This window comes from Monodelphis domestica, chromosome 6 (genome assembly GCF_027887165.1).
Source record: "Monodelphis domestica isolate mMonDom1 chromosome 6, mMonDom1.pri, whole genome shotgun sequence".
Taxonomy (NCBI): domain Eukaryota; kingdom Metazoa; phylum Chordata; class Mammalia; order Didelphimorphia; family Didelphidae; genus Monodelphis; species Monodelphis domestica.
Genome location: NC_077232.1, coordinates 142,335,712 through 142,358,142, shown reverse-complemented (window position 1 = coordinate 142,358,142; position 22,431 = coordinate 142,335,712). Strand labels below are relative to the sequence as shown.

Below are 22,431 nucleotides of genomic sequence, written 5' to 3'. Positions count from 1 at the left end.
AAAAGGGCCTATTTAGGCGAAAGGTGACATTTCAGAACCATATGTCCATGCTAGCTGGGCCTGCCTAGGGAATTTCAGTTGTTCAGCAGTGCTCAACTGTGATTCTGCCCATATTTAGACATCCAATGCCATCAGTTTTACCCACTATCATCTTGTTTTCATTATACTGCCACCCCTTCTTTCTTTCCTATCATCAGTCTCTATCTATTGACTCTTTTTGTCTGCAAGCATATCTAGGTCCATCCAGTTCTTTAAAAACTTCCCTTTACACTATGATGCATTTCAAATATCTTATCCTACTTTTACCTAGTTAGTTGTTTGATGGCTATGCTGCACTTCTGATAAACTTCTTGAATACAGATATTGCTTTCTTTCTAATTTTGTATTCCCCCATAATGCCTAGTTCAAAACTAGACATGCCCCATGTTTGTTGAATGAACAGAAGAAATGAGTGAATGGGTATTAAAATTTTTTTCTACTTTATGTGACTTTAAAAAATATATTTAGAATATTTTCCCATGGTTATATGATTCATGTTCTTTCCCTCCCCTCTTTCCTCCTCCTTCCCAGAGTTGACAATCAAGTTCACTGGGTTATAAATGAATCATTATTCAAAACCTATTTCCATGTGATTCATATTTGCAATAAAGTGAAATTTTAATATAAAAACTCCAATCACATCTCCATCAAACCACATGATCAAGCAGTTGTTTTTCTTCTGCTTTTCTACTCCCACAGTTTTTTCTGTGGATATGGATAATGTTCTTTCTCATAAGTTCTGCTGGATTGTCCTGGATCATGGCATAGCTGCTACTTGAAAAGTCCATTACATTTGATTGTGCCATAATGTATCAGTCTCTGTGTACATTGTTCTCCTGGTTCTGCCCCTTTCACTCTGTATCAATTCCTAGAGGTCTTTCTAGTTCACATAGAAATCCTCCAGTTCATTATTCCTTTCATCACAGTAGTATAACATCACCATCAGATACCATGATTTGTTCAGCCATTCCCCAATTGAAAGGCATCCCCTCATTTTCCAATTTTTGCCACCACAAAGAGTGCAACTATGAATATTCTTGTACAAGTCTTTTTCCTTATTATCTCTTTGGGTACAAACCCAGCAGTGGTATTGTTGGATCAAAGGTCAGGTATTCTTTTAAAGCCCTTTGGGGAATAGTTACAAGTTGCCCTCCAGAATGGTTGGACCAATTCACAACTCCACCTGCAGTGTATTAATATCCCAATTTGGCCACAACCCACAACCCACAACATTTATCACTTTCCTTTGCTAGTCTGCTAGGTGTGAGGTGGTACCTCAGAATTGTTTAGATTTACATTTCTTTAAACAGGAGGTATTTAGAACACTTTTTCATGTGTTTATTGATAGTTTTGATTTCTTCATGTGAAAACTACCTTAAATGGGTATTTTTAATACTATTTTTCCATTCTGTTTAAGGGCTGGGACTCTTGTCTGTGAAAATTTATACTCCGATGAGCTCATTGTCATCAGATCGGTAAGCAAAGAATTAGAGTGATACTTTCCAATTAAAATTCAGGTAAAAAGCAACCACTAACAACAGTTTCGATCTTAATCCTATTTCTGTGGTGAGCTACAAAACCCCCAAAATAACTGAATCAAGGTGAACTTTATGGTCCACTAGTAGTTTAGTAGTAGATTAAGATTACTAGATTAAGAATAATTTTAAGGCTTTTTTTTTTAACATTTTGAATCAATTGAACCAGACAAGTCAATACCTAAATGGGTATAATTCAAACCCTATAGACACTGAATGTCACTGGGTACCCATCCATGTAATTCTGAATCCTTTTTCAGGGTCGGTGCTTGGTACTTGCCCAGATAGAAGATGATTTTTTTGAACAAAGGACTTTGGACAGAATGACCCCAGGTATCTCCACTATACTCTTTCCAAAACAGAAATCTAGACTTAATTGGAATGATCTCTAAGCTCCTTTAGGAGGTTGTGTCACCAACCATTTCTACTCAGTTTTCCCACCTACTCTTTCTTTCCTATAATCAGTGTCTATCTATTGACTCTTTTTATCTGCAAATATATCTAGGTTCATCCAGTTTTTTTTTAAAAATTCCCTTGAATTTACCCTCCTCTCAAATAATCATCCCACATCTCTTCTCCATTCCCTGCCAAACTCTTAAAACAAAATTGTTGCTTCTACTTCCCTGCCCACTTCCCTAACCCTTTCAAATTTGGCTTCTGATGCCTCTATGCAATTAATTGAAACAGCTTTCTCAATGTTACCAATGATCAGTGAATTGCCAAACCTGATATCTTTTTCTCAGTTGTCATTTTCTTCAACTTCTCTACTACTGCTGATCACCCCTCTATCCTGGATACTCCATTCTTCTGTTATATTGCTCACTGCTGGTTCTCCTCTTACCTAATTGCCACATCTCCAATGTATCCATTGTTGATAGATCATGGGTCCAAAGCCCCTGTTCCTCCAGCACCTGCTTAAGCCTGGGACAGAAATTGCTTCAAGATTGCCTGGCAGAACACCAAAATCTTACTTAATCCTTAACTGCCCTAAACTTAGAGAACCATTGAGATTCTAGCAATTAAAAGTCTCAGACATTCCAAGCATATTCCCCCTTGGACTTGTTTCCCCCTCCCCAAAATATCCCCCAAAGTCCTCTCCATCTCATTTTTCTTTTTATATAAATCTAAAGATGGAAATGATAGATCATGGGACCAAAGCTTCCCTTTCCCCAACACCTGCCCAAGTCTGGCACAGGAACTGCCTCAGCAATACCTGACTGAATACCAAAATCCTGTCCCTCAGTCTGTACAACATCACTGGGCACAGCTAGCACCCTCAGGACTATCCAATGAACTTCACCCAAATAGCCACTTTGACCAATAGAGGCTATCCAGGTTACCTCATCCCAGACAACCACCATAAGAGGTCACTCCCTTTTCCACTCTGGTGGAGACCCATAGCCATCCATTGGTTTGGGGCTCCTCCCTTCCTCCCCCCGACTCATTCTACTCCTACTTCTATTGCCATGGGCCTCCCATCACCCCTCTATTCCTTTAGATAAAGCCTTGCTGTATTATTTCACTCTCACCTTATTAGCCTCAGGTTGGATCCCCTCTGAGTCAGACTGACAGTTGTTGGATCCTCAGTCATTTTGCACTTCCTTGGCTCTATCCAAAGGTCTCTTCTCTTTCTAGAATTTCTCAGATGGCAACCTTACCTTCTCCCAAGTGACTTTCCCAAGTACTTTTAAAGCTTTTGTTTATTGGGGATGTTGGCATTAAGAAAAATGATCCAGTATCTCTAAAATGGCACCCTAAACAACAAAATGTCTTCCCTCTTTTAAGCATCTAGAAGTTCTTCCAAGAAACATCTTTTGGCTACTCCGACATCATCATCATCATCAACCTCTCTGGCAGCCCTGGTAAGATCACAAGCCTGTGTAAGATCAGAACTTAAATCTGGGTGAGGGTTAAAATTATTTTAAATCATGTCTTAATTGTTGGGAGGGGTTTCCTTTCTTAGCAACAGTGAAGAAAACCCAAGATTCTCTCTTTCTTAAAATAGAATATTCTTCTCAACTTTAAGGATCAGTATTTTACTGAATTTTCTGCTATAGAAACCTGCTGGGATAATGAAGATGCTATTTCCTATGGTATGAACTGGAATAACAACCTGAGTGAGATAAACAAGGCTTTAACAGATATTCCTGAATATATTTTTTGTATGTAGTTGTAACGGGCTATTCAAAAACTTGTCTCTATACCGACAAAATGTGATATATAATAGAGAAAAGGGATGCAAATCCAAATCCCACATAGCCGTATGACCTTGAGCATGTCTTTGGACCTCAGTTCCCTAATCTATAAAAAGAAGAGGTTAGTCTAGATAATCTCTAAAATCTAGCTTTTTAATCCTGAGATCCTATCTGTAACCACTTCAGAGTACTGGAAAGCTTAGATCGTTTTAAAAAACTGCCTTTATGTTTAGAAGTTTAGCCATTGTTTCAGAAACATCTACAGTATAAAGGACACTTCTCTTGACTTGACAAAGAACATGTACAGTGATGGGGCAGCTAAGTAGCTCAGTGATAAAATGCTGGGCCAGGGGGCAAGAAGACTCTTCCTGAGTTCAAATCTGGCTTCAGAGACCTAGTAGCTACGTGATGCTGGGTAAGATGCTTAGCTCTGTTTGTTTCAGTTTTCTCATCTGTAAAATGAGCTGCAGAAGGAAATGTCAAACCACTACAGTGTATCTGTCAAGAAACTCCAAATGGTGTCATGAAGTCAGATAAAACTGAAAAACAACTGAACTAGAGATTACTATCTAAGTTTCAATGACAATAGAGGGACCAGTGGATTCTCTAAGGAGATGCTGCTTGTATCTAAGCTGGTTCTTGTCCATATCTACTGACCACAACAGAGCCTTTAATTGGTTTTATTCTTTGGTACTTATTAACACTTACTTTCAAATACAAAGGACTTTCTGACTGGAAGGATTATTGGACAAGGAACCAGATTATCAAGGGAAATGGAAGAACCCCTCAGTGGAGAGCTTAAAAAAAAAAGATACCTATCTGTAGAGAATTGCTCTAATGAGGGACTTAATACCAGTTTGAAGTATATGAAAATATGCCTATATGAAAAAACTGTATATTAAAATAGGGTTATGAATTAAATGTCCTTTTGCCTAGCCCTTTCTATTGACATAATGCTATAGTTATAAAAAAATCATCCCAATCCATCTTCTTTATGAGGTCCTGACCTTTTCCTTAGATTTAGTCTACCAGAGAAATGAGGCAATTTCCCTTTCATTAGATTAGATATGCCATACAATTCCACCAATATGTTCTACAAGCACATTCTATTTATGGATCATCTTAATATGAATCAAAATAGAAATAATTTCCTAAACTCATTAATATGTCACTTAATCAACTGCCATTAAATACTTATTAATTAAATTAAAGTGGTAAAGTAAATCAAGGAAATAGATGCTTTCATAAAAGAGATGAACTTGTGGTTTTAATAGTTTGTTTTTCCCATATCTCTCTTTAATTTACTTAAAAGCCATTTGCAACATCTTATAAATTACTCAGGGTTAGAAGTAGTTTCAGGAGCCTGATACAAAAGAGAACAAAGTTTTCTACATGATGATATTGGTCGTTTTTTAGGAAAGAAAAACTATGAGAATGGTTTTCTAGGAAATGGTTAGATTTTCACCAAATGCCATTTGAAGTTGGCCCAGCAAACCATGACTTTCATGACCTGGACTGGTCTATCCACTCCTCTGTGTTATTTTTCTCAGTGACTTAATTGAAACTTTTGCTTCAGTAATTCCTGAAAACATTTGTTGTTCAGTCATTCAGTCATGTCTGATTCTTTGTGGCCCCATGGACCATAGCATGCCAGACCCGTCTATCTTCCACTCTCTCTCTAAGTCTGTCCAAGCTCATGTTTGTTGTTTCCATGATACTCTATCCATCTTATCCTCTACCATTCTCTTCTTCTTTTGCTTTCAATCTTCCCGTGTCAGGGTCTTTTCCAAAGACTCGTGTCTTTCCATTATATGGTCAAAGTATTTAAGCATACCACATTAATCTCTGCCTGAATACTTGGTATATCTGTCTCTCCCCATGATAACTTGTGATAACACAAACTGTAGCAAACAAAACTAAAGGAGGACTGTCATTTCAAAATATGATTTAGGTGCTTTGTATTGGAGTGGTTGTAATAGAAACATTTTAGTGACTTACCTATGATGCATGAGAAGGAGCATTAGCCTTGGAGTCAAGGGACATGGTTTTAAGACCCACCTGTGCTTCTCATTAGCACTGTAATTTTGGACAAGTCCTTTTACCTCTAGGCAGTTGTTCCAGAAGATCTCAACATTCACTTCCTTCTCTAACATTCTGTTAATTTAAAATAAAGTTTTAGCTAAGTATGGCCCAAGTTTTTTAAAATTAATTCTTGAAAACACTCCCAGCAGTCATAGTGGTCTGTATTTTGTGTCAAGATTAACTCATAGTGACAATTAAAAATGTGCAGACCACATTTTTACAAGGCAACTAGGTAGAGCAGTAGATAGATTCTTGGAATCAAAAGGACCTGAGTTCAAATCTAATCTCTTACTAGTTGTGTAACTTTGGGTAAGTCACTTAAGTGTCTTTTCTTCAATTTCTCATCTGTAAAATGGGAATAATAATAGCATTTACCTCTCAGGGAAATTGTGAGAATAAAATGAGATAATATTCATAAAGCTTTGTGAACCTTAAAGCCAATAAGTTTGCTATTATTAGTAGTATTATCATGATCATTACTGTGCACAGTAAGAAAACATAAAAGTAATGATAATAGAAGGCAAGGGTTTTGAACTTGAAGCACTTGCAGCTTTATTAGGAAAAGTCTATATAGACTTACAATAAAAAATTTAAAGACACAAGAAATGACAAAATAAAAGACAATATTTAATAATATTATGTTATGTGTAGCCCATACTAAGCTCTGGGCATCTCATCCCAATTCATATGCCTACTGATGAATCAAATCCCCCAGAAATAGGCTCCATCTCCCACTTGGGGAACCCTGATAAGGCTATTAATTGAACCCCAATTCCAATGTGTTCTGCCCAATATCAGTTGCCAGTTTTATTTAACCAATTAACATCAATTAGTTTTTACATTTACTGAGAAAACATAGAAAAAGCAGAAGTATAAACATCTCCCCCCTACCTAGGAATGTACTTTCCCCTCTACCACCTTGATCCTTGGAGAGAGTAGGCTCAATCTTAAAGCACTTTCTATGTAGCATTCGTCCTATCAATTGTCTGAATTTGACATAGACGATGGAAAAATTTTTCTGGCTCCCTCTTGGCTGCCTTCAATATATGTTGGGTCAAGCAGGTTACTCAGGATCAAACAGGAATTCTTTACTAAATATAAAATCATTCATTTTGAAAAAAATTGGGTTTCAAATTCTCCCCCTCCTTTCCACTTTTCCTCCTTACTCTCTCCCACTCCACCCCTCTCCCTAAGATGGTAAGCAATCTGATAATGATTTTACTTGTGCAATCATGTAAAACATTTTCCCATATTAGTCATTTTTTTTGGAAGAAATCTTAAATGGAAAGAAAAAGTGAAGGAAGGAAGGAAGGGAGGGAGGGAGGGAGGGAGGGAAGGAGAGAGGGAGAAATGAAAGAAGGAAGGAAGGGATGAAAGAAGGAAGGAGAAGAAAGGGGAAGGAAAGAAAGAAGAACTGAAAGAAAAAGGAGGAAGGAAAACAAAGAGAGGAAGGAAGAAAACAAGCATTAATTAAATGCCCATGATGTGCCAAGCACTGTGCTAAGCACTCTAACCTATGAAGTAGAATGCTAATATTATCTTCATTTTACTGCTGAAGAAACTGAAGAAGATAGAATTGATTTGCCCAGTATCACACAGTTTGTACAAGCATCAAAGGCCACATTTGAATTCAGGTCTTCCTGACTCCAGACTCAGGACTCTAAGCATTGTACCACCCAACTTCCTCTAGACTGCAGGGCAAGTGAGCTTGAGTAGGCACATCTATGGAACCAAGGTAGAAGGAAAGCAGTACAAGGGAAGGTCTCAGAAGGCTTGAAGCTCTGTCTTGAACTGCAAATTTCTCTCAAAACAGGGATTCTGCAATGGATGCTCTTTCTCTATAGACTATGATGGACTGGTTCTCTAGGAAAAGATCTGAAAGTTAAGAAGTGTAGGGTTGGTCGCACATAGTCTAGAACTGCATGTAGAGCATCAGCAGAGGACATCTGACTGGCACTATCTTCTAGGAGCAATAGACAGATAAAAGGAGATCAAAATGCCATTCACAATATGGAGAGAGGACCATGTTGGGAATGAGAATGGAGAGCAGGAACCAATTACATATAGTAAAAGCAGGGGCTGCAAGTACAGGTCTGCACCATTTAGGGCAGCAAAGAGAACTGCAATGGGAAGCAACAACTGGTAATATCTGCTTTAGGCTTTGGGGAATTAAAGGAGGAATGAACTATAGATAGAGAAATATAGTAAAGGGTATGGACAGGAAGAGTAATATTTGTTCATATATACTAGAAAGAGTGGAGCCAAAGTGAAGAAACTTAGCTGAGGAACTAAAAAGCTTACCTGAAGAAATACTGGAGGTAACAGAGATGGTAGAGACTTTTGGAAAGAGTTGCACAATGATAGATATTGCTAGTTTTATTTATTTATTTTGAAGAGTTTTGATATCAATCATAGATGTTTGACCTCCAAATGTATCTATTCCTTCATTGAATTTTGTGAACTATGTGCTTTCAAGGGGAACTGGTGATGACATAGGTGGTATAAATAAGAACTTCTCAGATAATCTAGGAGAGGAGAATGAAACAGAAAATATCAATGGACCCTTCATATCAAGGGAGGACCTACAAAACAAAGGTTAAAATGTGTTGAGAAAAATATAGCAACTTGAGGGCAAAGTTTTAAGGGTATTTCTAAATCATAATTCAATCATCAAGAATGTGTACGAGCAACTGGGTGACATGTTGGATTGAGTACCAGGTCTAGAGATGGGAGGTCCTAGGTTTAAATTTGGCCTCTATGACTTCCTAGCTATATGGCTTAACCCCCTTTGCTTAGATCTTACTGATCTTCTGCCTTGGGAAAAACACACAATTTTGATTCATATATTGGAAGGTAATGTTTTATTTTATTTTATTTTATTTTATTTTATTTTAAAAGCTACATGTCAAATTTATTATGCACTTAAATATAAACTGTACATCACCAGTTCCCCTTGAAAGCATATAGTTCACAAAATTCAATGCCATTTTATGTATAATCTTCTTTATATGTTCTTTTTATATGAAAATGCTTATTTTATTTCATGCTTGTTAAGTTCCTAATAAAATCAAATCACATTTAAGAACAGCCAGTCCAATCCCCTTATATTGCAGTTAAGGAAACTAAGGCAAAGAGATTTGTTTTCAGTTCTAGATAAAATTTTATAGAAGTCAAAATTAGGGGAGGGAGAAAACAAGAATCATGTAACCATGGAAAATATTTTAAAATAAATAAATAAATAATTTAAAAATTTTATATGATCAATTTAGAACATTATTCCTTGTTTGCAAGAATAATATTCTTTCCCTCCCTTCCCTCTCCCCACCCTTCTCGTAGCCAACATGCTATTCCACTGGGTATTACACGTGTCCTTGATCAGGACCCATTTCCATGTTGTTGATGTTTGCACTAGGATGTTCATTTAGAGTCTACATCCCCAATCATATGCCCCTCAACCCATGTAATCGAGCAGTTGTTTTTCTGTGTTTCTACTCCCACAGTTTTTCCTCTGAATGTGGATAGTGTTCTTTTTCATGGATCCCTCTGGGTTGTTCAGGATCACTGCATTGCCACAAAAGGAGAAGTCCGTTACATTTGATTGTACCACAGTGTGTACAATGTTCTCCTGATTCTGCTCCTCTCACTCTTCATCAATTCCGTTCACATGGAATTCTTCCAGTCTGTTATTCCTTTGAGCACAATAGTATTCCATCACCAACATATACCACAATTTGTTCAGTCATTCCCCAATTAAAGGGTATCCCTTCATTTTCCAATCTTTTGCCACCACAAAGATCACAGCTATAAATATTCTTGTACGTGTCTTCTTCCTTATTATCTCTTTAGGGTACAAACCCAGCAGTGCTATAGCTTGATCAAAGGGCAGACAGGCTTTTATCACCCTTTGGACATAGTTCCAAATTGCCCTCCAAAATGGTTAGATCAATTCACAACTCCACCAGCAATGCATTAATATCCCCACTTTGCCACATCCCCTCCAACATTCATTACTTTCTGTTGCTGTCATGTTAGTCAATCTGCTGGGTGTGATGTGATATCTCAGATTTGTTTTGATTTGCATCTCTCTGATTATAAGAGATTTAGAACACTTTTTCATGTGCTTATTAATAGTTTTGATTTCTTTGGCTGACAACTGGCTATTCATGTCCCTTACCCATTTATCAATTGGAGAATGGTTTGATTTTTTGTACAATTGATTTAGCTCTTTATAAATTTGAGTAATTAGACCTTTGTCAGAGGTTTTTGTTATGAAGATTGTTTCCTAATTTGTTTCCTCCCTTCTAATTTTGGTTGCATTAGTTTTGTTTATATAAAAACTTTTTAATTTGATGTAATCAAAATTATTTATTTTACATTTTGCGATTTTTTTCGAACTCTTACTTGGATTTAAAATCTTTCCTTTCCCAAAGATCTGACATGTATACTATTCTGTGTTCACTTAATTTACTTATAGTTTCCTTCTTTATATTTAAGTCATTCACCCATTCTGAGTTTATCTTGGTGTAGAGTTTGAGATGTTGATCCAAACCTAATCTCTCCCATACTGTCTTCCAATTTTCCCAGCAATTTTTATCAAATAGTGGATTTTGGTCCCCAAAGCTGGGATCTTTGGGCTTATCATAGACTGTATTGCTGAGGTCACTTACCACAAATCTATTTCACTGATCCTCCTTTCTGTTTCTTAGCCAGTAGCATATTATTTTGATGACTACTGCTTTATAGTATAGTTTCATATCTGGGACTGCAAGGCCATCTTCCTTGGCATTTTTTTTTCATTCTTTCCCTTGATATCCTTGATCTTTTGTTCTTCCAAATGAACTTTGTAATGATTTTTTCTAATTCAGTAAAAACGTTTTTTGTTAGTTGAATGGGTCTAGCACTAAATATGTAAATTAATTTGGGTAGGATTGTCCTTTTTATTATGTTAGTTCATCCTACCCATGAGCAATCAATGTTTTTCCAATTTTTTAGATCTAGTTTTAATTGTGTGGAGAGTGTTTTGTAGTTGTGTTCATATAGTTCCTGTGTTTGTCTAGGCAGATAGATTCCTAAGTATTTTATATTGTCTAGGGTGATTTCAAGTGGAATTTCTCTTACTAATTCTTGCTGCTGAGATGTGTTGGAGATATATAGAAATGCTGATGACTTATGTGGGTTTATTTTGTATCCTGCAACTTTGCTAAAGTTGTTGATTATTTTGACTAGCTTTTTAGTTGATTCTCTGGGATTCTTTAAGTAGACTATCATATCATCTGCAAGGAATGATAGCTTGGTCTCCTCCTTGCCTATTTTAATACCTTCAATTTATTTTCAGTCAACATGTATTGAATATTACTTAGTTTCTCCATCATTTAACTTGGGTATCAAAAAACCTGAATCTATTTTATTAGTTTATTACTTAAAACTCATTCATGTGCCAATAGACAAGTCACTTAAATTTTTGAGCTTTAGGATTTGTTTAATCTATAAAATGTGATAATGAGCTAACACATTGAAGCATTTTGAAAACCATAAAGTATTTTTTCCAAGTTTAAAGTGATATTAATAGTTCATTAATTTCTGATTTATATCAAGGAGTTCTGCCAAGGAGCTAGCCTATTCTCTAAGTAGTTATTCACCCATTTAAGAATTATAGTGATATTCATATTTATGGTTTCAAAATTACTTTAAAATTTAAATTCTTTTGAATTATTTTAAAAATTTGCATTATTTCCAAAAGAAAATTATTTCTAGAAGATACTAGCTATCCCTCTGAAACCCTCCTTTCTCCCATTCCATATCTGCTACCACATATGACATATCTTCAACACTTTATTTATATTTTCAGCTGTACTATAAATGAATGTGTAGCTACACCTATTGTATTTTATCATCAGATGGTATTCATGAAACTGTGTCTGGATCATGGGATCATAGCACATAGATTTTGACCTCAAAGGGGCCTTTAGAAATCATTTGGTCCTGCTGAGGGACTTATGAGAAAGAATGCTATCCACATCCAGAGAAAGAACTGTGGAAATAGAAACACAGAAGAAAAACAACTGCTTGATCACATGGGTCAATGGGGATATGATTGGGGATATAGACTCTAAATGATCACCCAAGTGCAAATATCAATAATATGGAAATAGGTCTTGATCAATGACACATGTAAAACCCAGTGGAATTGCATGTTGGCTACAGGAGGGGGTGGGAGGAGGGGAGGGAAAGAACATGAATCATGTAACTATGGAAGAATATTCTAAATTAATTAAATAAATAAAAATGTTCAAATTAAAAAAAAAAAGAAATCATTTAGTCTAAGCCAAATCTATCAACTTAAAGTTGAAGAAACTGAGATCCAAAGAGGTTGTGACTTGCCTTTCACACAGTGGTAAAACCAGGAGACCTCCTATTCAGGACCTCTGATTCCAAGCCTAATATTTGGAATTAGACACCACATTACATATATGCATCCATATTTGGTAGTTCTTGGTGAATAGTTCTTGTACTTTTGGATATGACTTAAAAGAGAATTTAAAAAAGATGTATATCTGTATTCCCTTAGCTTAATCAAATTCATTTTTAACAAACCAAATAACTTGGAACTATATCAATAAATGGCATTACAAATATTTTTCATAGTTATATATATCATTTGTTAACTTAAAATATCAGTTGTTATAGGTCAGATTTTTTAGAGTATCTCCTTATAGGACATTCTTTTCTCTGCCTCTTTCGCTTAATGAACTATTGTCATTTTGGATCTAAAGCTAAGAATCCATCCTGTGTTTTTCATTCAATGAATTATGGTATTTAAAAAAATTTTTGATAGATTTGTGAACTTATGGAAAGAAATATTTCCTTTATAGGTGCTGATTTCAACCCAGAAGTGCCATCTCATCTTGTGTAATTCTATATATATAAATAATCTCCCATAGATTCTCCAAAAAGAATCCATCTGAGATACTGAAGGCTTTCTTCCAGATATTTTGTGGGTCCCTGTACATGTCTATGTGTATGTCTATGTTATATGTCTATCAGAGTTTTAACTAGGACAGCATAACTGGGGTTGGGCCTTATGGTACTGATATATGGGAGGGTATTTTTTTCCCCCTATGATGACCTTCTAATCTTCCATCTCTTTGGTTCTCCATTGGTCTGAACTACTTGGAACAGTCATCCCCCTGCTTTGCCACCCCCCTTTCTCCCATCTCCTCATGTAAGTAGGTAGGGATTATAGACTGGGTCCAGCTTTCCACCCTACTTTGAATATTTCCCAGGTTTAAGAATTCTTAACTCAGTCTCTTCTACTTAATGTTCCTTATTTTTCCAAATGGCTGGCACATCTCCTTTTGTTTAATTTTTCATTTTCTCAATGATCTCCTTTGTGCTACTGGAAATCATTTCTCAATTATGCCATCTCTTCTCCAGAATTCTCATCTTACTCATTCAGATTCCACCAGAACCTTGGATTCTGCCCCCGTGGAACCATCCAGAGTTCTGATAGATTATCTTTTGTTTTATCTTGTCCAAAACCAGGTCTTTGTGACACTTTCCTTTTAATAGCTGAACTGGCATGTCTCTGAAGTAGGAAACATTATTTTTTTCCCTTTTATCTGATTTCCAAAGTCATAGTTCTCAGAATCCTTCTCAACAACAGGACGGACCATCCTTAAAAGTCATTGGCTTCCCCGCTCTATGGCCTAACAACCTCCTGCCAGCTCCAATAGAAGAAAACAAACATCATATTGAACTTCTTAGTAGGATAAAGGAGCCATTTACTACCAGGCAATATTGCAGGCCCATTGCTGTAATATACTTTGTCAATTAGCAGTAGAGGCTTAATTATAATTAAAAACAGATTAGATGCTGACTATGGAAAAAGAATTTGAATGGAATATGCTTTCTTTCTTTCTTTTTTTTAAACCCTTACCTTCCGTCTTGGAGTCAATACTGTATATTGGCTCTAAGGAGGAAGAGTGGTAAGGGCTAGGCAATGAGGGTTAAGTGACTTGCCCAGGGTCACACAGCTGGGAAGTGTCTCAGGCCAGATTTGAACCTAGGACCCACCCAGCTGCCACCTGATTTTAATCCGTGGGTGGGCTTGAACCACCAGTCTTTTGGTTAACAGCTGTTAACCGATTGCGCCACAGAGACCACATGGAATATGCTTTCTTGCTTGATGCTACAATTGTAAATCCCTCCTTCCACCGGATTATGATAATGTAGACACCAAAGTTATATTAAAAAAAACAAAACAAAAAAAAAACAACAGTCATAGCCAAGTCTACATTAAGTTAAGGAAAAGGGATAACTTCAGAACAAAAATCTTTCTGAAATTACAACACCTTTTCAGAGAAACACCATGGAGATTGCTCTAATTTTGTCACAATTTGGGGGTCTAATATTTGCCAACATATGAAAATAGACATTTTTCAATAAGGAAAAACTTGGGAATTCCTGCCGCCTTTGCCTACCTTGCACCACTGTCACTGAGGGGACTACAGAGGTCTAATGGACACTTTATTTCATTTATTTTTCTTTATTTCATAGATAGCCAAAGAAAGAATTTATTACTTAGTATCCAATTTAGCAGAGATGATTCCCTCCATACTTAACCAAGTGGTTCCTTAGATAGTACACATGGACTTTTTGCAAGGGGAAAACCTTCTCATTATGTTTACATTTTCTTGCTTTCAGAATGCAGGTTTATCTGAACAATCACTCATTAGAAAAATTTTTTTATAAAAATTGATACATGCCATTTAAATCAAATTGGTCTAACCTAGTAAAGGAGAAGCTTTCACATATTTTTTCTCTTCCAGAATCCACTGTAAACTAAAAAGGGAAATCAATTTGATGTTTTCTATTTTACAGATGCAAAAGCTAAAGCTCAAAGCAGTTTAGCTATTCCTTTCTTCTTTGATCAGCTTATGCTTTGATACAATAGAGGGACCTTTAGCAAAAAAAAAACAAAAAAAAAAACCCAACTACCTGCCACTGGAGGAAAAAAGATTTACCTGGGTATATACACTCCTGTTCTTCCCCCTCCCCCATTATGCATTCAGGTTAAGAGAATTTTTCCAAATAATGAGCACTGAATTAACAAGCCCTAGTCCTTTTAAAGCTGAGTATCTCCTTCACATGGTACCTGGAATGGTTTTATTTGCTTATTGACTTGGCTTGACAGGCAGCTGGTGGCCTGGAGATACAACACTCTCTTATAAAACGCCTTCCCGCTGTTGCCATGATAAGTACATATTAAATCAAGTGCAATTTAGAAGACTATAAATACAGTTTTCCCCACAGAAATAAATGAAAGTTTTCCATGACAATGTCCATGACAAATGCTGATAATAATCACATCTAATAACAGCATTTCACAAAGAATGTCTCCTGACTGGTTTGGTGTGAAACATGTTGAGTGGTTGAATTCAGTCAAACAGCTGGTTATTTTGGAAGCAGCCCTGTGAATTTCATCTAATAGCTTGCAATTATTAACTAATTGCTACTTGCTCCCCAAATGTTGTTGTTCAGTTGCTGCAGTCATTCTGACACTTTTTGATCACTTTTGGGGTTTTCTTGGCAAAGATATTAGAGTGGTTTGCTATTTCCTTCTCCAGCTCATTTTGCAGATGAGAAACTAAAGCAAACAAGGTGAAGTGACTTACCCAGGGTCATAGAACTAGTGAGTGTCTGAGTCTGGATTTGAACTCATGTCATCTTGACTTTAGGCTCTGAGCCTTATCCATTGTGCCACCTAACGCTCCAATTTCTTGCTACTATCTATTGAATAAGTATATATAAAAAAAATTTTTTTTAGTTATTTTGCAAATTGAGTGAGTGTTTGTATGTGTGCATGTTCATGAACACTTCTTTAAAGCCACTGAAAAGCAAAGAACACAATCAAATTGTGAGATTTAGCATCACAGAATGAACAGAATTCCTCCCATGAAGAAATTCCTTAGTTTTTTTTAACCTACCTACCTGCTTTATTTCCATAAACTTTTTTTTTAAACCCTTACCTTCTTTCTTGGAGTCAATACTGTGTATTGGCTCCAAGGCAGAAGAGTGGTAAGGGCTAGGCAATGGGGGTCAAGTGACTTGCCCAGGGTCACACAGCTGGGAAGTGTCTGAAGCCAGATTTGAACCTAGGACCTCCCGTCTCTAGGCCTGGCTCTCAATCCACTGATCTACCCAGCTGCCCCCTATTTCCATAAACTTTAAAGAAATGTTCATGCATGCCACTAGCCTGATGTATGGAGGACTGAACCAAAGATGTCAGGAAACATGTGTCAAATGAAATGATAAAGTGCCATCACAAGCTATCTCTGGGATAAGTTTCTTGAAGGCTGAGTTTTGCCTTACCTAGAACCTTCCATTTGCCATGTAGGTTAGGTTCTAAGTATACTTACTTGCTTTGTTCCCTACTTGCTTTCTAGGAGCCAGAGAGACAAAGTCAAGACCTTTATTGGCAGATAGGTAGAACAGAAATTTCTAGGCAAAGACTTAGGCTGGCCAGAAGAATCTTACCAAGTTACCAGTTTGAGACTGGTATTGGTACTCTGCATATGCATGGAAGGATATATCCCAGATCAATGAGCACGTTGTTGTTGTTGTTTTTACAGTTAGTCATGTTATGTCATTTCAATAGATGTTTTTGCTTTAAACTAATTGTGTTAATTGTCTGACTATTAAAGGTAAACAAATTGGAGAAGGCTCATGACACGCTTTCAGGAATGTAGAACCATCAAATACCTTGGACCTGGGATAGTCAACCCCAGGATCAAAATATGAGTTGGTTGAGTATAGCTCAAAGGGGTGCTAGACTGTGATATATGTTAGTTTAATAAGTTTATTTTTACTTCCTCATGCTTTTTCTTTTGTTAAAAGGTGTCTTTGAAGACAGCATACCTCTTTAATTCAGGTTTGAATCCTCTAAAAATCATTAACATTTCTATTTCTTCTTGGTAGGCAACATCAGCACATTATGGTATTGAGTTAAGTTCTTTGGAACAAGGAAGAATTTTTGTAAGTTTATTTGTTTCATAATTATACTGTGGAAGTGTTCATTTGTATTTTATTTAAAGAAAATTGACACCTGGAGCTTCATCATTTGAAACCAGGTTATTATGAAATATTTATTGTTAGGTGGGATTGTCAAACACAGCCTACCTTAAATCAAACCAGAGTCTGTATCAAAATAAATAAGGTTAAATATTTAAACAGTGATATTTTTAAAGAAAGCAATAATTTTAAGTTGATTGACAGGATTTGAGATAGTTAGATATTTCTACTCTGTTTCTTTTTAATTGCACTGATCACTCACTTCAACATTTTATACCCAGACTACTGCAACTGTTTCCTAACTTTCAATCTTTCCCACCCTCCTTGCCTCATCTTATCCATCACTGAAATGCTGCCTGAATAACAAATATTGCTATTACACTGTCTGTATCCTGTTATTGATGAGGGATCCCATCAGGAAAAAAAAAGTCCAAATTGCTTCTCCTGGCTTTCAATCCTCCCCATTCCCCTATTCCCCAAAGGATGCTTCTTAGCTTTATTTCCCTCTGCTTCCCCATATTAATCCTCCATTTATGTAAAATGGTTGACTTATTTTCACCCAAGCACACCTTGTTTTTTAATGGCTCTGTACATTTTATTGTACCCCTTTTCCTGACCGGAAACACTGCTGTCCTATATAAATCCTAACCAGACTTCAATGAGAAAAAGAGCAGTGGTTCTAGATTCTAGATTCTAGACTTGGATTAAAATCCCAACATTGATAGGGTTTTATGACCCATAAGCTCTTCTGACCTCAGTTTCCTCATATGTAAAATAAAGGGGTTGGACTTGATTACCTTTGAGGTCTCTTTCATTAGAGAGGTATGATCCCCTTCCTCTATAATACTTACCCTAACTACACCAGTCTCAAATGTTCTTTCTCCTTATACACTGATCTGGATGTTGTCTCACTTCACACAGATACACACACACACACACACACACACACACACACACATACACACAGAATCTTGTCTCCCAACTAGATTGTAATTTCTCAAGAACAAAGACTGTATAGCCTTGGATAAGTCTCAATCTCCCTGAACTTCAGTTTTCTAATTTGTAAAATGTGAGGATTGGATAAAATGGCCTCAAAATCTCAGTCTAACACAATAATTTTTGCATAATAGGTTCCAGTAAATATATTTATTGATAAGAATTTGAAAGAATTTACCAATGTATTCTTTTAAACAAGGGTCTATGTTGGAAAATATGTTTCAATAACTTTTATCAAATATTTCACATAATAAATTCCAAATGAAGAAGCTAGAAAACTTAGTTCTTTCTTGAATTGTGGTTTATTACCAGAAGACTAAGATTAGAGATTATGACAATTGGAAGAGGCCATTGCATTACACCCTCATGAAATATGTTAGGAGATGGACATGGGGAAGAATGTTCATGTGGTGATGAGCATTGGGAAAAATAGTTATGTGGTGATGTGTTATCAGAGTCATAATTATTATCTTACTAGTCCTCAATCTGACTCCATTATTATTAAAAAATCATTCACTTTCAGAATTGGAAGGGGACTCTGAGATAATCTAATCTAATTCATGACTGCAAAATGAATTAATCACCTCTAAAATATCCCTGGGAAACTTTCATTTAATGTCTTAAAAAAAAACATCAAATGAAAGAGAACCTAAGATATTTTTTGAGAGCCCAGAATCAGCCATGAGTGGGAATACTGCCAGCTGGATTGGTTATTTAGCCCAGGAATTAGGTACAAAATTAGGAGGCAAGATATGACCCTGTAGAATGGGTCATTTGTCTGATGACCATGTCCCCAACGTTTCTTCTATGATAGTTGCTTGTATGCCTTGCCAGGACGTTTCAAAGTGACTTTAGGCTGAAAAACAAAAAAGGGGACTCTAATTAGTAGACTGTATATGTAATTGCATATAGTATGTACCTACCAAATGCTTATTAAGTTGGATTGCCATTGAATTTATTGATAAAAATTTTGGAAAAAAATTAACTCTGTATAGTGGCCTCAAACATGTCTTGTTTAATACCATATCTCCCCGTGTAGAAATGCCAATCCTTGCCATACGTACCTCATTTAAATCCTAGCCATGGGGGGAGGTGCAACACCAATATAGGTTGGTGTTGCATTTAGTAGAGACATCCAATTCATTTTAGACCTACTGAGATTGAACCTCTGAACTGAAGGGATCCACCAGTCTCCTCTATTTGTAGGGATTACAATTGTGTGTAGTCCTTGACTGCTGTCAGGGTATTAAAGTTTAACTCGTGTCTCACCTCTATGAAAACATGGCATTTTAACAATACCATACATGTCATTATATGAACAAATCAAATTTCTATAGCAGTTTCAAAGAGCTTTTAATGGGTTTTCCATAATATTTATTGAATTAATGATATTGTAATAGCCTGGATAATTATCAGTCTTGGATGTGGTACCATTCTAATGTGCCATTTTAACTTCAATTATTCATTCCTATGGCTTTTTAAATTCTCAAGGGTTATACTAGTAATATGGTTTCAGGTGATCAGTTTATCTAGCTGTAAGAGATTTGGGTTGTGGACTTCTACAATGTTAGAGCAAAAAAGAGCAAGACCATTGTTAAAGAGTCAGGAAGAGGAACCATCAGAAAAGGAAGGTAAAAATCAGAGAATTTTTAGACACCAGTTAGTGGCCGATAGGGATTTACCATAGGTGCTAGAGCAAGGGAAAACATTAAATCATTCAACAACGTTTAATTATATGCATAGACTATTAAAATAGGAAAGGGAAACCAGGAACATTTAGTGCCATGGAAACCAAAGGAGAAGAGAATTTTTTTTTTAAAGAGAGCACATTTAACCTTTGCGGGATTAGAACCTTAAGAATGAAACATATTTATCTGGTCTGAATTTTCTTAAATTTTTAAAGTATTACTAAACTGAATTGATAGAAGAGATAGATTACTTTTTTGATGACTCTGGTTCCTTTAAAAAGTATTTATAATTTTAGGGTGTGGTAGAAAAAATGGACACACCAAGTGACATAAATTTCAGCCTGGTAAGAAAAACTTTTCTTCTGAAATAATCTTTTAAATGTTTTACTCTCTCTCTCTCTCTCTCTCTCTCTCTCTCTCTCTCTCTCTCTCTCTCTCTCTCTCTCTCTCTCTCTCTCCATATGAATTCATGTGTGGGTATGTGTTCATATATTTATAAACATTTATATAATATCCTTCAAAAGAACCTTACATTTAAAACCCCAATTATGCTAAATTCATCTATGTGTTAGGACTATATGACTGGGATAATGACCAAGTTCAAGGCAACATGGTGAGTCAACACCGCATGATAGGACAGTGCCAAGCTAGCTCTGCCTTAATTTTATCATCCTAGAGAGGTTAGCATTTTGTAGTGGTAAGGAAACCAGAAATTGGTGCTCAACCCCAAATTCTGACACATATTAGTTGTGTGACCCTAGGCAAGTCACTTACCTTCTCAATGCCCTAGTCTTTTTTAAAACTACAGAGTTGCAAAGAAGGTACTGACCTGCATTGGTGCAGAAAGTTTCCTCACCCTGGGAGTTCCTTCTTCCATGAAATTACAGGCATGGCAGTCCCTAAGCCCTTTCTTATGAGTGTTTAGGGACTGGTATGGACTAAAGGATTTAAGGAAGAAGAAAAACAGTTGATGGTGAGTAGCAATAGACCGGCCCCTGTTGTGTGTTGTTATGGCTGTTCTGGTTGCATGTAGTGTGTGAATCACACCCAGCTGAGTGAGCCCCTGTGGTTGAGAATTGTCAGGATTCCTGGGAAACTTCACTGATGGGCATTTCTGTGTGTCCCTCTGGGTATGAGAACTCTTGGGAAAACAGTCAGGAATCAGGATGTATGTACATTCCCTCTTTTTAAGGATCTTTTATTGTTTTGGTTAGAAGTCAACCAATCTGTGGTATTTGCAAATATAGCTTAGACTACATCTCTGATGCAGCTCTTGTATGAACCCTAGGATATGTTTGAGAGCCCTGGACCCAACTGGATATTGCAATGGGAATCCCTCCCCCAATATTGCCTGTTCAGAAAGGAGACATTGAAAATGTTTTCTTTTTACTTTTTAGTTTGCTTTGGCATTACTTCTGGCATTAAATTATTTCTGTTACCAAACACCCCTTTCTTTCATCAGTCATTTTCCATGTAGAGGATGTGTAGAATGTTCTGTGCTATGTATTCCCTGAAGCATCATGGCTCTTCCTCTCCTAAATGTAAAGACAACGCCTTTGAGAATTTTGGGGTAGAGGACATAGAATTTTTTTAACTAAGAAAGAAAGTGTTCTTAGGCCTAAAATAAAACATTGTCACCCTGGCAAATTTAGACCAGCCAGTTCTTCTGGGAAGTTCTCTCGTACCCTAGCACAACCCTTTCAGACCAGCCTGGGTCCTTGTAGCACTTTGCCGCCTTGCTCTGCACCAAGGTAACAACATTTCTCTATGCTTTTTCTCTCTAGGTTAGTGAAGGAGCTGAATGCATTTTCATTCCCACAAAAATCTTTCTAATGGAAGCACCTATCAGGTCCCAACAAATGGCACTAGGACTGGTGAACATTTATCCCACCCAGGATGCAATTATGGAACATCTCATCAAAAAGCAAGCTTGGGATAACTACAAAGCCAGGGTTGTTAATCAGCAGCTAAAGAGAATTACCAGGAGAACCTCACTCTAAATTTGTTTTTAAAGAACATTGGCAGAGATGGTGAGAAGACTAGATTTTAATAAGGGGAGAGAGAAAATGCCATTGATTCTTGAGGAGACAGAACACACTCCTAAATGATTGCATGCAAGAGAGCAATTCATACCTGTTTAGTGCATCAGGGAAAAAAATGATGCCATTTCTGTGCTGACCTAAAACTATCACAGACATCTTCTCTCTCCATTGAAAAAAATAAAATTCATGCACATATGTGAAAATGCAATCAATTTCAATGATGAAGTCAGGCTAAGTTCAAAGTCTTCCTATAAATAGATGCAAACACTTGGTTCATATATTTATTCAAAAAAATATTGCTAGAGTATGGTCTAATATTAATGCTGTAGTTTGTGTCACATACTTTAAAACCTTGTGGCAGCCTCAGATGATAAAGAAGGGGGAAAAAACAGCCAAGAGAGCATTGTATGCAGAATTCAGAAGCATCAAATTAACTTTTTAGATTGTTTTTTCTTTTGGTTTTGCCTTGATAAAGACTACAGCTTGGTTAAGAATTTTATCTTTGTATTATACATTTCTTTGGTTGCTTTGTTGATGGCTATCATTCTTAAAATAAATATTTCTAAGTGAGTGTACCTATGATGAGTTTCTTGATTTTATAAAAAAATTGATAAAAATTTAAAAGTCATTCATAGTGAGAATTCTCAGGCATGTATATATACACACATACACATACATATGAGATAGAGTTATTCTTGTCCTTTGTTAATTGAAGAATAAATTCTTTGACCTCTCATTAAAGGAAGGAAATAAGCACCTACTATATGCCAAGAATTGTGCTAAG

The 22,431-nt window shown here is 36.4% G+C and overlaps 1 protein-coding gene across 4 annotated transcripts in view; it reads left to right on the top strand.

Moving 5' to 3' along the window:
• LOC103097375 (uncharacterized) overlaps nucleotides 1–22,222 on the top strand; it is a 150,492-nt gene extending 128,270 nt beyond the window's left edge. For all 4 annotated transcript variants that reach the window (XM_007496430.3, XM_007496429.3, XM_056802642.1 and 1 more), the window contains 6 exons: nucleotides 1,457–1,514; nucleotides 1,835–1,907; nucleotides 3,360–3,436; nucleotides 16,829–16,885; nucleotides 19,902–19,949; nucleotides 21,390–22,222. In XM_007496430.3, coding sequence (XP_007496492.1) covers nucleotides 1,457–1,514; nucleotides 1,835–1,907; nucleotides 3,360–3,436; nucleotides 16,829–16,885; nucleotides 19,902–19,949; nucleotides 21,390–21,605 — 529 coding nt within the window. In that variant the 3' untranslated portion in view covers nucleotides 21,606–22,222. The remainder of the gene's footprint in view (nucleotides 1–1,456; nucleotides 1,515–1,834; nucleotides 1,908–3,359; nucleotides 3,437–16,828; nucleotides 16,886–19,901; nucleotides 19,950–21,389) is intronic.
• The last annotated feature ends 209 nt before the right edge of the window (nucleotides 22,223–22,431 follow it).